A 19,125-nucleotide genomic window follows, 5' to 3' on the forward strand; every position below is an offset into this window, starting at 1 on the left:
TTTATTTCAAATGGTCTAGTCTGTAGAACGCCACCACACACATACTCATCTTTATTATAAGAAAAAATTGTTAAGCAAATTTCAATGCATTTTAAGGGCAGAAAAATGAAATCGAAGTCAGAATATTGAAAAATTTATGATTATAAGCAATTGAATGCTTTTAATTATCTTAATGTACACCTTATTATGAGGTGTAGAAATTCAAAGCAATTCATTCAAAGAGAAATTCACATTTCATGTTTTATTCTAAAAAAATTCAATATGATTTCTTTAATATCTGATACAATTATTAAGTATGTGGTTTGGCTCTTCATAAAATATAAAATTATCTTAGAAATTGAATTTTGGATAGCAGAAATTTAACATGGAAAAAAAGTGGAATGTACAAACTGAAAATACAATAGCAAAAATTAATTATTCCAAACCAGACTCTGGGTTTTAAGAAATTAACATATAATTTGAACAATAAAAAATTTATACTTTTTTTCACTTGTTTAATGGGTTTTTATTAGTGACAAAAATGCAACAAATGAGAGTTCAATATTATAACATCAATTCAAGATATTTCACAATTAGACATTTAATACATTTCTCCCCACATGTAAAGTTTTAAATTTATCACATTTTTTTTAAATGTACGACATTTATACAATCAAAGTGCATGTAAGGATATTGTCTATGGCTACTATTTACTATGTCAGTCCTCATCAATTCTGTTAATAAACACAAATTGCATGCACACATTATACATTTATGGTACATACATATTACAATAACTTTTTGTTTCTATCACATAACATAAAAAAGCTCAAAGGACATAAAATATGTTCAAAAGTAGGGATTTTTTTTTGTGTTTTTTAATTTTTTGGTCAACAAATTTTTTACTGAAAGAGATCTCCAGCCGAGGGCAGAGGAGCCAAACCACCTGTTACACTTGGTAGGAGGGTGAGATCTGGCAAATTTTGCAGATGAGACTTCAGTTCAGTGCGTACTAGAGTTACACGCTTCAATTGTTCTCGCAACTCCCCAACGGTTCGCTCAGTTTCAGCCAGTACCTGCCTTTGAGCATGAGTGAAACTGCTCAACATCTTAGACACCAGCAATCGGTCTTCCAATTCTTCATTCAGACGCTTATTGTAATCAGTCAACAGAGTGCTTGCTTCTTCCACAAGCTTTGTCAACTTATCAGATGCTTCACGATTATTGATCTTCTCCAGGAGACTCACATCAGAGACTTCTGGTGGCAACTGAGCGATCTTTTCTCTCACAGCAGCGTCAGTTGATGGCGAGTTCTCAAGATCTTGCAAAGCCTTAATTAAATCTTCAGCATCTGGTGGTTCCATACGAGGAGACATAATAGTCACCTCTTCTTTAGGTTTCTTTATAATAGGCTCCATCTCCATGACTTTAATTTTTTTCCTCTTTGGTTTTTGGATTTCCTTGACAGTCTCTGGCTCAGGTGATTTGGCTCCCATTGCAGCCCGAAAGCTGGAAATGATAGAGTGGTCGTACACATTTCGATCGGCCCAAACATTGATGATTCTTTCCAACCCCTGCTTAGTTTTCGGCTCGTTTACAGATTCATTGACGTGAGCAAATGCTTTACTCAACACAGTGCTGAATTCTTTCGAAAATTCCGGGCCTTTCTTTTTGCTGTTTTGAATGACATCGTTAGCCAAGTACATGAAAGTCAGTTTCCTGCTTGCCTTCGCCTTCTTGAGCTCTTTGAACCAAACCTGAACGATGGTCTTATGGTGTTTGCGATGATGGATCAGCCATAAAGACAATGTTTGGATGCTCTGTTGAGAATTATTCAGCTCCTGCAACTTTTTTTCAAGTGCTTCTCCTGTAAATCCAGCCATTTAATAAAATCTGAAAAAATTAACATTAAATTGTGAAATATAAATATTAAATTTATTAAGCATATCATAATATGCCCAGGTAAGACATTAGATAAGCATATGTAAAAGGTACCGTATGACATAATACTTTACTTTCTTGCATGAAATATACATAAAAAGTATTATAACCGTCCAAAAATTTAACCTTAAGATCTTGGCATATCTCCATATTTTAGACCTCTCTCTGTCCAAAGAATACATTTAAAAAATTATACATGTCTGTCTGCAAACATAACTCAAAAACATTTTAAGCTAAATTGGTATGTGATCGTTACACTAAATTTATAGATCTTTATCGAAGTTTGAGTGAAATTCCTTTCTGGAAAGTGTGTCTGTCGAGAGAAAGGGGATACAATAACAAAAAAACATAAATACCAAATAAATGCAATTCATTATGCAGAAATTAACATCTAAAGTGTAGATTCTTATCAAATTCATTAAAGGGTTGATAATCTATCAGTCAATACATTCGTATGCAAGATAATTCAAAAACGCACTGACTTACGTAAAAGAAATTTGGTATGTGATCTTGTAACGTAGTTCTTTATTAAATTTTGGTTTCAAATGGCAGCCAAAAATGCATTCTTTACAATACTACACAGTGCAAAACGCTCAATTGCAGGGTTCTGAAAATAAAGAGCCTTGAGTAGTGGACTCATGGCTTTGCTCAAAACCTACATATTTATGAAGGGGAAAGATACAAAAACTTTATAAGAAAGTTATGTGAGAAAATTTTGGGGAGACTGCCCACCCCACTGATGATTTATAAAAACTTTTTCAGAGTCAAAGTAAATAAATGCTTTGAAATGTCTTTCATTTGAAATGAGAATAACTTTCAAAAATATTAAGCACAAAATTGATTTTTACACCATCTTAAAAATTAAAAAAAAATTTTTTTTCCAATGATGCCAATTTAATAACCATACGAATTTTTCAGAATTTTGGAAAAGCCTGGTTTCCAATAATGTATTATTTACAATTATATAATTTACTTATTCCAGGAATTTAACGAATTCACATAATTTGGCTACAGCAAAGTAACTCTTTTTAGCCTGCACGTGCACAAGAGTGTCGAAAGAAAAGAGTGCTTTATTAAATTTAGTTTAACCATTAACTAGATTTTAGTTAGACAATTCTCATAGTGAAATAACTAAAATAAATTTACCAATTCGTTATCGAGGAAGTAATGAATAAGATGACGATTCATTTTAGAACTTGAATTTGAATGATAGGAAAAACAGAAGCATCAACCTATTCAAATAATATAAAAGACTTTGATTTCCCTAATAATTCCACTGACAAGTAATTGAAGTACTGAATGAAAACATTTTTTTTTCTCCATAGTTTATGATAACATCTTAGCTGAAAAACAAAAATTACACGGTAAAAATGCGACCTTTTATTCACTTGCCAATTTATTGATTGCTCTGCTAAATAGAGTACAAATTATAAGCTGAATGAACAACATTTAAATCAGATGACTGAAAATTTGCGGACTTAACGACTTCGACACCCATCGCATTGAATTCTTAGTAGCCGAACAAAAATTTTTTGGCAAAATGAGATTTCTTATTCACATGTCTACTTGTCGGTTATATTATCAAAAGTAGTGCAAATTATAAGCATGCTGAACGACATTTCAATAAAATGCCTGAAAATCTGCAGACTTAACATCTTCTACAAAGAATTAAATAAGACAATTTGTCAGATAATTGAGACGCAACAATACAATAACACAGGAATGTTTGGAAATCAATAATGATGCAGACCAAAAAAATATTTAATTAACAGACGACAGTGGACAATTATCTATATTGATTGCACAAATAAATCAGACCAAGATAGAAGTTTTTAATATTGCAAAACTAAACTAAATCACCTATTTATTAAAAAAAAAAAAGTCAAAAGTTAATTTGTGAAATGTTGATTTTTCAAAACTAATTAAGTTTTTCCATTGTTGTCATTTGACTGAAATTTCTTTTTATCCCAGCTAAACATTTGACAATACCCCTAATCTGTCACATACAAGAACTGGTAATAAAAAAAATAACTACTGGGCTTTAAGTTGAAAGTCTTTCCTGCACAATATATTCTTAATTGTATTTGAAAAATTGTTCTATTCTTTTAACTAAAATCAATATAAAATAAAATTTAATTACGAGAAAAAAGATCACCATTTTCACTTACTGAATTTCAGATAAGCTCCAATTATTTAAAACTCTCCTTTTTTTTTTTTTTTTTTGCAAATATATTAACCAACGCTAGAAGATACATACATATCCATCTAGATCGACTTTTAGACAACCATTCATATCTCAGAACTGTGTTTCAAATTTACTCACGAAAAATGCAGTGCAAAAATATGTACACATTGGCGAATACTTAAGAATGCACTGACTTTTATACCAACTATAATGATAATAGTAAAAACATTTGCTTGCATTCTGGCTCAATGACCTGTAAAATAGATAAAAAAGTGGAAAATTGATCCTAATCATTTTTTTTTTCTTTATTGCATAAAAAGAAAAATGTTTCAGAGATATAAATTTCAAAAAAGATTATATGAATGAATTTTGTAAATTATTGTGGCAAACCATTTCATAAACAACAAACCGTATAAGGAAAATGCAGCAGCTCAAAAAAAATTACAAGAGGACTGTGTACTTATAATGTAATAAACAATTAATTTCTCATGTTTAATATTATTTTACAATTATATAGAATTTTGTTGAATGTATGGCGAATTTTAAACAAACACAAAATAAAAGAAAATGTTAAAAGAAAATATTAGCAATAATGTCCATAGCAATCATTCATATAAAGAGCTTAGTAATCCGCGTTCATAATTTTAAAAATAAATGCTTTGAGGAAATAATAGTAATGATGTCCCATACTTCATAATTCAACAAAAAGATCTTCGAGAAGAGAGAGAAAAAAAACACTATTGTAAAACATTTAATTAAAACAAATTATTTTAAAATTACAATAATGGGTAAATATTTTACAATTATTACAATATTTTACAGTTTTGAATATTAATACCCAAAATTCATACTTTCGCTCTCGCAACACATTTGGCATGATCGTTTTGACGATCAAAGGAAGAAAAGGGGAGAGGGAACATATTTTTTAAAAATAAAAACGTCCCATTAAAGCTTAAAATCATAAAAGGAACTGGGCTTTTCCCATAGTACGTAAAATAATACCATTTTTGTTAATTATGTCGATAACTTGATGTTCTAAAAAAAAAGCAAACAAAAATTTTGGGAGAAAATATTATATTATATACATGTATCAAATAATTAGATAAGGTTTTTTAATCTTTCTCCTCCATGGTCTGTTTTAGACTGTCAGTAAAAGTTTGATTTTCTTAGCTGCCAACGATGCTTCATTTGATTTATGAAAAAACCCCAGCGAATCAACATGTTCGATAAAAATTACCAATTTATAAAAAAATTCCAGTTTTATAATTAATTTCATTGACTTTTCCCAACCTCCTAGAATCCTCTGATGATTCCCGGTTTTACCCGGTTGACTGGCCACTTTAGTTTTCATGTCAGATCGGTCAGCCATGTCATGATCTTATATTAATTTTTTAATTAGGTAGATATACCGTGGTTGCTCTTTTAGACTGTCCTGCCTGCCCAAAGAAATTCTCATCGCATGGGAAAGACACAGGAATTTGAACGAGGCTTCTGACGGAACACGCTCCCTGGAACAATTACTTAATTTCCTAAACATAGAAGTGAGGGGAGAACAACTCATCGAACTTTCCCGATCTGGTTTTGCTTCTGGTTCGCAGAGAAAACTGTATATGTGCTCAAAATCTGTCCCGGATTATGGAACTGCTTCCATGTTGGTAAACACGTTTGATAAAAACGCCCCTGGTAAGCGAAATTTACTTTATATTTTTTGCGGTTACCGCAAAAAATACAAACACTTCTCCAAAGACTGTTTTGAAACTAGAACTTATGCCTTTAGAAGAAAAAAAGAACATTTTGTTAAGCAAAAAAAAGCTTGTTTTGCCTGTTTCACTATTGGTCATTATTCTAAATTTTGTAAAGTTAAGAATCAATTTGTATATTGTAGAAAAGCCCATCATTATTTAATGTGTGCTAATCCTAAAGAAAATAGTGTTAAGAGAAAATCTGTAATAGAAACTAATTTATTGTCTAATAACTGTAATACAGATATTGTATATTTTAATGTCTTTATTTGTGAAAAATACAAGCGGATGGTAAATCAATTATGCTTAGAGCTTTGATTGATAGCGGATCTCAGTATTCTTATGTATATCTAAACAAGCAATAGAAAACTTGGGTATCAAATCAAATAAGAAAATACAAATGCAACATATGTTGTTCGGAGGAAAGAAAACAAAAACTCAATTTCATGATATGTTCGTATTAAAAGTTTCATCACTCGATGATACATTTTCTTTTTCTAATAGTTTCTATGTAGAAAGTAAGATTTGTAGCAGTGTGCCAAAATTAACTGATCATAACCTCATAAACCAACTAAAGCAGGAAGGGATTAATAGCGATTGCGAAATCAACTTATTACTAGGTGCAGATGTTATCGGAAGATTGTTTAAGAATGAATGCACGAATAGACTAAGGTTTGTCTATAATCAATATGCGGTTAGGAAATGTTATAACAGGGAGCAAGAAATTATGTAAAGGGTGTAATTTAAACTACGATATGACCTTGCTCTTTGTTTGTATGTTAAAAATGCTTCCATAAGCGAATAGTGGGATCTTGAAACTATTGGAATTAATGATTCAGTTGTGAAAATAAATAAAAGTAAAGAGCAGTTGAAAGCCTTTGAGTATTTTCAAAACAATATGGGAATTTTATCGGATGGCACATACGAAGTTAGTTTACCCTTTAGAGCAAACGCGAGTGAACTGCTTTCGAATAAAGAGCTGACCTTGAAGAGGCATAAACGAATGTGTGAACGCACTAAACAAATGGGTCTTCTCGATGATTACCAAGCGGTATTTAATGAGTGGAAAGATTTAAAAATAATAGAAAAAGCTGGAAGTAAAAAAAAAAAAAAAACTTATTTTTTGCCGCATCGACCAGTGATTAAAAATGATAGTATTAACTACAAAAATTAGACCAGTTTTTGACGCGTCTGCTCGAGAAAGTGGGAAAAGTCTAAATCAATTATTGTATACAGGTCCAAATTTAATTGAACAAATTCCAGATATTTTAGATAGGTTTAGAAGTTACCCTATTGGAATTTCGGCAGACATTGAAAAGGCTTTTCTTCAATTAGGGATTGCTCCCGATCATCGAGATTTGCGATTCTTTTATCCTAAAGAAGGCGAAGAAACTATTTACCGACATTGCCGTGCAGTTTTTGGGATATCATGTCCTCTTCTCTTAGCTGCGGTTTTGTCACACTTGCTGGAAAATGCACCAATAGAATATTCTGAAATTGTTGATAACTTCATTTTATGTAGAAAATTGTGTTACAGGGGTTAATAATGTAAAACAACAGGAAGAATTTATTGAAAGGGCTGAAGAAATTTTATTATGTGGTTGCTTTAATTGGAGAAACTGGGAAAGCAATGTTAAGAATAATAAGGTTTCTAAAAGTAGTGGGGTTACTAAACTTTTAGGAATTTTGTGGGATCTGGATAAAGATACTTTAAAATGCAATTTAAGTCTAGTTAATTTAGTCTCTCAATTTTATGGAAGAGCAGCAAGCATTTACGAAAAGGCATCTATTGAGTTGCATTCAGAAAATTTTTGATAAAATTGGTCTACCAAGTTCTGAAACTTTGCTTCCTAAAATTTTATTTAAAATTTAAATTTAAAAGAAATTTCTCGTTATTATGAAATCAACGATACAACTCGGATGCATTTATTTGTCGATGCTTGCAAAGAAGCAAATGCTACATGTATATTTTCAAGAACAGAAACTCCGGAAGGTGTAAAGATTTTTCTTCGGGTAGATGTCAACCCACTGATAATTTGAAACTAATTTCTGTTAGGTTTTGTTTCACAAGTATTCAAGAGTTCTTGAACTTGCACCAAGACTGACAGCTGATCATTGATAAGAATATGATTTTCTGAATAGGAATTTCACTGTATTAGAAGTGTTACGTCATGGCATGCAAGAGCGCCACCTACAACAAATGTGATCTTGTTCATTCGAATGCTGTAACCCGTTGAAAGCGGTTGCACAAAATAAAGCCTGAATAACTACATAACGTCATCCGTATTTTCTTCTAATACATCCATTTTTAATCGACGATAACATTGGTCAAAAGCGAGCCGGAGCAAATACCATGGATAAAAAAGTTGAAAAAAGCGATGACCGAGAAGCGGTTTCAGAAAAGAAACTAAATAAACTGAAAGGCTCGATAAAAACTACTTTGAAAAGAATCGAAAGTTTTAGTGCCGAAAAGTCAGCTTCGAAAGACATTAACGCAATGGAATTAGAAGTGAAATTAAGGAAACTTGGACAATTGCAAGCACAGTTGGACAAGATATCCGAACAATATTGCGGTATTGAAACGTCGGAAGATATAGAAACCATCCTAGAAAATATTGATCAAATAAATATAAGGATTGAAGAAACAGAGGTAGGTCTGAAATTGCTATTAAATTCAATTAAAGATGAATTTAAAAATAACCCTGTTTCAAAGGATAATGCAGTAACTAAAATCCGACTACCGGAAATTCCATTACCAGAATTTTCTGGAAAAATAGCTGATTTTGCAAATTTTAAAAATTTATTTGTTAATTTAATTAGCAACAATGAGCAATTAAATGATTCTCAAAAGCTGTATTATCTCCGTGCATGCTTAAGAGGAGAAGCTAAATTATTAGAATCGTCTAGTGATAACTTTCAATCACTCTTTAAAGCATTATCAGATCGTTATGAAAATCAACGTCAATTGATAGACTCTCATATATTAGAAATAATAAATTTTGAGAAAATTCGTAGCGAATCTGCTAAAGAACTGTGTGCCTTAATAGACTGCGTTAATAAAAACATCAGAGCGTTAAAGGTTCTTACATTCGAACAAAATAAGCTATCTGATTTAATGCTTGTAAACATCATTCTACAGAAAGTAGATAAAGAGACAAGGAAGCAATTCGAGCTTTCTCTAAATACGGCAGAAATTCCTACATTTGAAAATTTGATGAAATTTCTAGAAAAGCGAAGTTCTTTGTTAGAAAATATTAACCGTATTCCTAGTAAATACGAAAGTCCACAAAATACGAGCATATTTAAAAGAGCGAAAACACTTATAGTTAATAATAAAAATTCCAATGCTAAAGCTTGTATTTTATGCAAAAACTATCACGCACTATTTAGATGCGTTACTTTTAAAAATATGTCTATCGATGACAGAAAGAACTTTGTTAGGAATAACAAATTATGCATTAACTGTCTTAAACCTCACCCGGGGATCTGCAAATCAAAATATTCTTGCAGCATTCCAAGTTGCGGTAAAAGGCATAACTCGCTCATACATGATGAGTCAGCTGAAAATCGCGGTACCACTTCAGATTCAAGGGCACGGGCGAGCGAAAGCCAAACAGATGCAGAAACGAAACCGAAACTAAACGTACTAACCGAAGTATCTGCTTTGACGTTGAATCCGAGAGAGACTAAACAGGCGATAGAAGGGAATAAATCAGTTATATTAAACACTCTTCTTATTTATGTGAAAACTGCAGATGGTCGGAGAGTTCAATTAAGAGGGCTCTTAGACAATGCTTCGACTTTATGTATTCTTCGAGAAGATGTAGCTAGAAAATTGGGAATCAAACTAAAATCAATAAAACAATGTATAACTGGTATAAATGGAATTACGCAGTTTATTAAACACGCTGCTAACATTGAAGTATCAAATCGAGATTATTCATTTTCACACATGGTGAAATGTTCTATTCTTCCTAAAATAACCGATGAGATTCCTGTATCGAAATTAAATATATCTGCATTAAATATTCCCTGTTCAATTGAACTAGCTGATTTCAATTTCCACACACCAGGTCAAATTGATATACTATTAGGAAGTGAGCTATTTTTTGAGATTTTAAAACCTGAGCAACTTCGTCTGCAAAATGGAGATGTAATATTACAAAATACTAAGTTTGGTTATTTAGTTACAGGCATTCTTCCCCAGTTACCTCAAAAAGCCAATTGTTATCTCGTAAGTGAACCAAATTTAGATGAAGCAGTTAAACAATTTTTTGAATTGGAATCATTGCCGGATAATGTTAAAGAAATAACAAAGAGTGAAGAAGAAATTTATTGTGAGGAGCATTTTGTTAAAACCTATAAAAGAGATAAAACTGGAAGATTTATAGTTCAATTACCCATAAAGGAAAATGCCGCATCATTACTAGGAAATTCCAAAGAAAATGCAATCAAGCGCCTAAATGGTATCTGGAATAAATTAAACAAAAATAATACTATGGAAATCTTATATAAGGAATTTATGCGAGAATATGAGAGTTTAGAACACATGGAGGAGATAAAAATTGAAGATGATAGCAATGTGAACTATTACATTCCCCACCATGCGATATATAAACCTGAGAAAACGTCAACTCCCTTAAGAGTGGTTTTTGATGCTAGTGCAAAAACAACAAGTGGATATTCTCTGAATTCCATTTTACTAAATGGAGGTATTATTCAGCAAGATCTTTTTTCCATAGTAAGTAGATTCAGAAAGCACAGATATGCATTTAGTGCAGATATTAAAAAAATGTACAGACAAATACTGATCGATCCCACTCAAAGAGACTTACAGCGTATTGTCTGGAAATCAAGTGCTGATGGTCCAGTGAAGATTTACAAACTGTCTACAGTAACCTATGGAACAGTTTCTGCGCCATTTTTGGCTACCAGGACTTTAAGAGCTTTAGCAGATGAGGAAAAAAAGGACTTTCCTAAGGCTGCAGATGTGATTTGTTCTGATTTCTACATGGATGACATTCTGTCAGGTGATGCAACGCTAGAAGATACTAAAAATCTTCAAACCCAGATTTCTGAACTCCTCGGAAGAGCTGGATTTGAGCTTCACAAATGGGTTGCTAATAACTCTAATTTACTACAAAACCTGTCTACCACATCCTATTCATTTTCGAAAGAACAAGGTGTTAGTTCTGTAAAAACATTAGGTATGTTTTGGGATCCAAAAGATTGCTTTACATATAAGGTAAAGATCAAGCCTAAGGACTCTTTTTCAAAAAGGGAAGTGCTGTCAGAAATAGCGAGTCTTTATGATCCACTTGGACTTTTAGGCCCTCTCATTACAAAGGCAAAAATATTTATCCAAGGACTTTGGAAGATAAAATTGGACTGGAATGAAAAATTACCATCTGATGCAATGACAGAATGGAAAAGGTTCTACATAAAACTCTGGGAAGTAAACAACTTCAGAATTCAAAGGTTTATTCTACTTCCTGATGCAGTTCGTATTGAGATTCATGGATTTTCTGATGCATCAGAACGTGCCTATGCTGCTGTTGTTTATTTAAAGTGCTTCACCCAATCTGGACAGTTTAAAACTAGTCTAGTGTGCAGCAAATCCAGAGTGGCTCCATTAAAGTCACTTACCATTCCCCGACTTGAACTGTGTGCTGCGTTGCTGTTATCTAGATTAGTGAAAAAGATAGTTCCAATTCTGCAATTACCCATTGATGTTATCTCATTGTGGACAGACTCTACTATTGTTTTGGCGTGGATCAAGACTGAGCCCTATAAGCTAAAAACATTCGTCAGCAATAGGGTTGCGGAGATCCAAACGCTCACATCAGATTGTCATTGGAAACATGTAAGTAGCAGAAACAATCCTGCTGACATTATTTCTAAAGGATGCAGTGCAGATGAACTCATAAGAAATAAAATGTGCTTTGCTGGTCCAGATGAACTTACTGATGAACCAGTAGACAATCAATCCATGCAGGATTTTGCTTTTGTTGATGAACTAAAATGTGTTGTGACTCTGAATATTAATGACTCTAATTCAAATTTTTATGATGAACTCTTTAATCATACAAATAATTTCATAAAATTAATTAGAATAGTTAGCTTTATTTTCAGGTTTATTAACAACACTAAAGCTAAGGAGTCTCGTAATAAGATAAGTAAATATTTAACTACTGAGGAGCTGCAAAAAAGTACTGAATATTTAGCTAGTGTAGCTCAGTTGAGTGAATTTAAATCAGAAATAGATGCACTAAATAAAGGTAAAAATATTTCTAAAACAAGTAAGTTAAGATCTTTAGATCCATTCCTAGATGAAAAGGGATTACTTAGAGTTGGCGGTAGACTTAAAAATTCTGACTTGCCATTTGAATCTAAACATCAAATAATTTTACCCAGTAAACATACATTCACTAAGTTACTTTTTGAGCATGTACATAAAAAATGTCTACATATTGGTGCACAAGGTTTGTTACATCAAATTAGACTACAATACTGGCCCTTAAATGGTAAAGGTATTGCAAGAAAAATTGTCCATGATTGTATTAGATGTTTTAGGCAAAGGCCTAGGGTGTTAGACCAGTTAATGGGAAATTTACCTTCAGAAAGAGTAACTCCTAGTTCTCCATTTTTAAATTCTGGTGTAGATTTTTGTGGTCCTTTTCAAATAAAGTTTAAAAACCAAAGAAAGGGAATATATTCAAAGGTTTATGTAGCAATTTTTGTATGTTCGTCAACTAAAGCTATTCACCTAGAAACGGTAACAGATTTGACGACTGAAGCTTTCATTGCATCTTTAAAGAGACTCTGCGCCCGTAGAGGCCGCATTGCAACATTGATGTCGGATAATGCATCTAATTTCAAGGGTGCAGCTTCAGAATTAAATCGCTTAAAAAAACTAGTTTGTCAGACTAATGAGACTTTAGCCAATTACCTATCCGCAGAATCAATCCAATGGAAATTTATACCCCCTTCTTCTCCCAATTTCGGAGGCTTATGGGAAGCAGGAGTAAAATCATTTAAACACCATCTTTATAGAACTTTAGCTAACAGTAAAACAACTATTGAAGAATTTGAAACAATAGTAATTCAGATTGAAGGTATACTTAACTCACGTCCCTTAATTCCATTATCAGATAATATTAATGAATATGAAGTTTTAACTCCTGGACACTTTATCATTGGACGCCCAATAACTTCAATACCTGAACCGGAAATTGTAGACATTTCTGACAATAGGTTGTCGCGCTGGCAATATACTACCAAATGTGTTCAAACAATTTGGAAACGCTGGAAAATTGACTATTTGAACCACTTACAGCAAAGAAATAAGTGGCAATTCAAAAAAAATAATGTTAAGGTCGGATGTTTAGTATTGTTAAAGGAAAATGATTTGCCTCCTTGCAAATGGGCAATGGCTAGAATTTTAGAGATAATTTATGGAAATGAAGGCAGAGTAAGAGTTGTTAAATTAAAAACTAACACAGGTATTTTTACACGCCCTATTTCAAAAATTTGTCTCTTACCAATAAGGGATAACTTTGAAAATTAAAATAGTTAAGATAGTTGTATATATTGTATGTACATAATAATTGTATTTATATCATGTTTAATATTCAATTTGTATATATTTTGCAATTTTGTTGTTCACTTGTAAATAATTCATCTGAATAGTTTATTTGGTTTTAGAAAATGTAAGCTAATTGTATAATTAAAAGTGTTTTGAAATCTTGCATATTTCAACGCCGGGCGGAATGTTACGTCATGGCATGCAAGAGCGCCACCTACAACAAATGTGATCTTGTTCATTCGAATGCTGTAACCCGTTGAAAGCGGTTGCACAAAATAAAGCCTGAATAACTACATAACGTCATCCGTATTTTCTTCTAATACATCCATTTTTAATCGACGATAACAAGAAGTACCAATGACAATATGTCAAGAGCTGATGAGTATGTAAGAAGAGGAGTAGAAGGCCTTTGTTGATATAGTTAGTATACAAAAGGCAAGAATTCTTCAGTGGTATGAGCACTGTTGAACTTGGTAAAGGCTAAACAATGGCTGGGAATGAAATATATATCTTTACTTATAATAAAGATGAGAATGTATTGTATCTGTGCATTGGCACCCTACGGGCTAAATCATTTGACCAAGAGTTACAAAACTTGGAACATATATACTCGGCAGGGTGGCCATAAGTATCTTGAAGCAATTTTTTTGAAATTTTGAATAAAAAATGAAACCAAATGTTGGTATTTTTCAGCAATATCTGCCAAAATTACAGCCTCAAAAGGGTGTTTACATCATTTTCAAATTTAAAAAAAAATCTTTTTAATGACACTATTTTATTGCCACAAATTTTTCTATACTTTATCAATTAAAAAAACAAAACGTTTTAAGCACATTTTCCAACAAGAATACAAAGCTAGTTAAGAATTCTGAACAAACATTAAACATATCACAAACAATAACTCAAAAACATACAAATTTTGGAAAAATACTAAAATTATTGAAAAAAGCTCTGAAAAAATTGACTAAGTTACAGACATATTTCCAATTTTGCTTTACAATCAGAATTGCTTTCAATATTAATATAAAAAATAATGAAACATGCAAAATAGTTAAAGTAAATTTCTCTCCTTAAACACAAATCATTATTGGCAAAGCAGGTTTCAGGAAAGCAAGCCATATATTTACTTAATTCTGAGAAGAATACGTAAAATATATAAATTTATAATTAAAATATCATTTTAAATATAAATTTACATCAGTAAGCATCATTAAAAGGCTAGAAATATCTGAATGTATCCATATTTTTTAGGGGAACTGATAGAAAATAAGTTAAATGCATTGTAAAAACAAACCACATAAGGCTTAAAAAATAATATTAAATATCTATCAAAAATTGAAGCTTAAAATATTTTGTTGTAGAAGCCATTAAGACCAAGCTACATAAAATATCTAATTAAAAATTTTAACAGGTATTAATCCTGGTGAATCAGCTGGCTACTAAAAACAACTAGTAGTTAAAGAAATAGCATACATGCTAAAAACAACAATGCTGAAATAGACAGCAAAGTAGGGAATGTTAATATCAAGTGGTTATTAAACCTTAATAGAGATTGTAATTACTAGCAGGCTGTTCCTAAATTTTTGGTACGCTAATACAAAAAAGGCACTCTTCGACATTATTGGGTTCAAAATTTTATTTCTTTAAGTCATTACTTTTTCACAAATATAAATATAAAGATTAAAGTGCATCAACCTGCTAACAAATATAATTCAAAATTTGATACAATTCTGATTAATTCATATGCTTAATATCCAACCGTCTCTTGGAAATTTTGTTGAATTCTGTAACCATGAGTGGAGGAGCAGACCACTTTCCAAAAATGAATGCAATTCAAAAATTTGATGGAAATCTATAAACACGGCATAAAGGTCAAAATCAAATTTCGTTTGTCAAACTCATTGTTTTGTGCAATTATTATGTTCACAGACTAACAAAAAAAAAAAAAAAAAATCTATTTTTGGATTTGTAAAAGCTTTTAGGAATTCAGATTGAAAAACTTCGATATAATTTTTTAATGATCAAAATGCTTTCTTTTGAATACGAGAAATTAAACAACATCAGATATCGTTTCTTTTTCTTCCTTCTAATTTTTGATATTTATCTCCTCATCACAACACAAGTATGATAAAGAGAATTATGGTTCAATACTTTAATTGCATAAATGACTATTACACAAAAGTTACAATAAATGAAAGTTAGGAGAGTTGTTCTTATAAAAGAATTAATTTCTTGTTCTCAATCACTCAAGACACATTAAGTCTCACTTCCATAAATGTAACTGAAATTTAAATTGACAGCACACCTTTCTATTAGTTTTGCAGAATCTTAATCAAATGACACTCTGTGCTTAAAATAAATAAAAAATCTCTTAATTTCTAATAAAAGATATAAAATAATAAATAAAGGAGATAAAACAAAAAAATATATAAAATAATTAAAATGAAAATTCTAACAGACACACAGAAAAATTATTTCCTTTTTTTGAATCATAATAAAGCTTGTTATTCAAATCTCCTACCTATGATATTCATCTATATTCTGATGAAGGAAGAAAACCAACATAGAACTAAAGAGTATCAGATATTAGATCTACAAGGATAGTAAACTCTGATCACTTACTAATAGAATAATGCAAAAATCTGTTTTATATATATACTATACAATCCACAAGAAAAAGTTAACAAAATTTACATAAAAAGTAAAATTTAAAAAATAAACTTCAGCTTAACACTCCGTTAGTCGCATGCCTTTTTCAAACAAATGTGGCCGTGCTTTATCTGACAGATACACCTGTATATATTGTTAAAATAAACAAATATTGATAAAAACACAATTTTAAATAGAAAGAAATAGCAATAAATCAAATTCTTTGATACTACATAAATATTTTATTGTTTACAAAATAATTAATGTATTGTAATACTCATGAGAGTTAAATATGCAAAAAGGAATAATCAAAGTTTCATGATTGATAACAATTAGTTTTATCCGTAAATATAGCTTAGTCAATTAAAAAAAAAACATTTTCTTCTTACTTAATCTACATTTTCCCTGTTCGATTCACTTTCACATTCCTCAGAGCAAATAAATACACAGTGCTACAAACACAAGCTTGAATCACAATTTTTGCATGAATATCTAGCTAAGCGTATTTTCTGTTTTTGACAAAGCTTGCACCTTTTACGAGAAGAATTATTGTTGCCATTGCTGTTATTAACTTCTTTTTTTAAAAAATAATTTTTTCTTCAGCACAATTTCTTTCAAGCACACAGTAGTGGATATTCGTAGGCTGCTAATAATACTACTGTATCTGGGAGATACAATATAGTTCAACACAGTAAAATTGAGAATAAGAACTTTAAAACAGGAATAAAAAATATTAATATTAATTTCCAAAACACACAAAAAAAAGTGAAAGTAAGAAATACTTCCAAAAGTGGTCGTGTTGTATCTCACAGATAATCTATATCACAGTTGAAGCACAGGAAAAATACTAAAATTCCCTCCAAAACATAGGAAGATAGCAAAAAAGAATAGAAAAGATAGAATTTTCTCACAAACATAGCACTATCTAGATATTGGAAAAAGAAATTATCAGGTATCTGTCAGATAAGGCACGACTAAAGGAATGTTAAAAAACAAACATTGTAAATAACCAGAAGAAGTGGTTTCCCCAAAATTTTCTCACATACTCTAATAAACTTGCCATGCCAGAGAATGCCTTACATGGCATTGGCGTATAAAAGTTGAGAAATATTAACTTTTGGTTTGAGTTTAGCATTTTTACTGAATCTATTGAGTCATCCTTGGTAATTAATTCCTGGCATGTGTTAATAGCATCCAAAAATCAGATTTATGTTTTAAAGATGTTTTCCTCAATCAAATGAAACACAAATTTGACACAAAACTGCACTTTTAATTACAAAACAAAATCAAATTTGATATATTCAGGTTAATGTGTTTTTGAGCTAACATGTTTTTGAAAGTACAAACCAATAAACAGTCAACTCATAAGTGAATCTGACTTAAAATTTGAGAGTATCTACACTATAGATGTAAAATTTGTGTACTGAATTTTATCCATCTAGCTGTGTTAGTTTTGTAGTTATCATGTTAATTTATATTCAAACAACAGACATCTTCTGAACAAATTTTATTCAAAATTTGATAGAAACCTGTGAATTTGATGTAAAGACCACAAACCAAATTTCAACCTTCTACCTGAAAATGTTTTTGAATTATTTTTGTTCAAAGACAGACATTTCTTAAAAATATTTTTCAAAGGTGAAATATTTTCTGGAAGGTCAAAATGTGGAGATTCGTTCGTAATCATGAGTTCTGATTTTTTGATGATTACTATACTTTTTTTATACTAAGTATACATGAAAGTAAAAAGTCTCAAAATACAAAATATATGAAATACGAATTCAATTACATTCTGTTATTTTTGCCATACACAAATAAAAATACTAAAATTTATTTTTAGTTATAAATATTTATTTAATAAAAAATTTTAAGCCTTTTGATTGCTTTGAAAGAAACTTACCATTAAATAAAATTTATTTTCATGGTGTTCTATCATTAAAGATTATTTGCTGGTAAGACGATATATTGCCACCAAATTATAAAAAAATTCCCACATCTTTTAAAACATTTTCATAGATAAAATATGAAAAGTCCAAAGGAAGCAATGTAAATTAAATATTGAAAAATTCCATAATTTTTAGGGAAAAAAAATGAAAAAGAGCAACATTTAAAAAAAATTACTAAACAAATGGTAAATGAGATGCTTTAAATGGCTTCTCATTCTAAACGGGGACAGCAATGAAAGATGTGGTAATAATTTACCAACATATGGAGTATCCAGTAAATCTATCAAAATTTACTTAACGAAAAAATAATACAGAAATTTAAAAAGAAATTACCTTTAAAAAGACAAAAGAGAATATTTTTACATTATAAGTGCATCGCTGTTTAAGAGAAATATAATGATATTTTGTTCCAATAAACGCATTTTTAAAACTAAATCATCTTTAACTGTTGGTTATCAACATCCTCTAAACTAGCATGATTGCATAATTTAGGAATCATTTCATACAATAATTAGTAATAATACAGATTTCTGACTTATGAATAATAACATTGGCGGCCTTATAATATAATTTGTTATTTTGACTTGCAAAACTTTGTACCATTTTTTTAGATGCGTCTTATTATACTGCAAAAGAGAAAAGATCAAATTATAATTTTTAAAAATTAAGATAATAAGTTGCATACCTTACTTTTAAAACCAAGCAATAGGAAATATATATTTCTTTTGCTCTGCTGTAAAGATTCTATGCTCGTATTTTCGTCTACTCCAAATCCATGAGTGCTGAAAACTGCATTGACTGTCAACACAAGAGACAGTAAAAATCTTTGGATTTTAAAAGCAGAGAATGGGCTCTTTGCTTTAATTGAAAAGAAACAAATGTTTAATCGTTTTCACTTATGTTCGAATGCTTCAATTATTCCACAGATCATAACATAGAAAAATTTGAAAGTTTATTCCAAACATTTCACACGCTTAAGTTATTTTGTTTACTGCTATGAATTTTGGTTGTTGCCAAACGCCTCGAAGAAATTTCTTAATTTCTTTACCTTATGTGCACTAAGAAAGAATGAAACTTATCAAAATTATTACATTATCA

At 30.7% G+C, this 19,125-nt stretch overlaps 1 protein-coding gene across 2 annotated transcripts; it reads right to left on the minus strand.

Moving 5' to 3' along the window:
* Positions 1-861: 861 nt before the first annotated feature.
* LOC129984291 (regulation of nuclear pre-mRNA domain-containing protein 1B-like) lies at positions 862-19,034 on the minus strand. Of its 2 annotated transcripts, none has more exons than XM_056094152.1 (2): positions 18,718-19,034; positions 862-1,872 (listed from the first exon to the last, which is right to left on the minus strand). In XM_056094152.1, exon 2 carries the CDS (start codon positions 1,860-1,862, stop codon positions 882-884), a length of 981 nt encoding a protein of 326 aa, XP_055950127.1. In that variant the 5' UTR covers positions 1,863-1,872; positions 18,718-19,034; the 3' UTR covers positions 862-881. The 2 variants fall into 2 exon arrangements, with proteins under 2 accessions (XP_055950127.1, XP_055950126.1); XM_056094151.1 differs by having other exon boundaries at positions 18,713-19,034.
* Positions 19,035-19,125: the final 91 nt, after the last annotated feature.

The sequence above is a fragment of the Argiope bruennichi genome, chromosome 9 (assembly GCF_947563725.1).
Source record: "Argiope bruennichi chromosome 9, qqArgBrue1.1, whole genome shotgun sequence".
NCBI classification, from domain to species: domain Eukaryota; kingdom Metazoa; phylum Arthropoda; class Arachnida; order Araneae; family Araneidae; genus Argiope; species Argiope bruennichi.

Coding starts and splice junctions, on each gene's coding strand:
- LOC129984291 (XM_056094152.1), bottom strand. CDS start 1,862: ATGGCTGGATTTACAGGAGAAGCACTTGAAAAAAAGTTGCAGGAGCTG.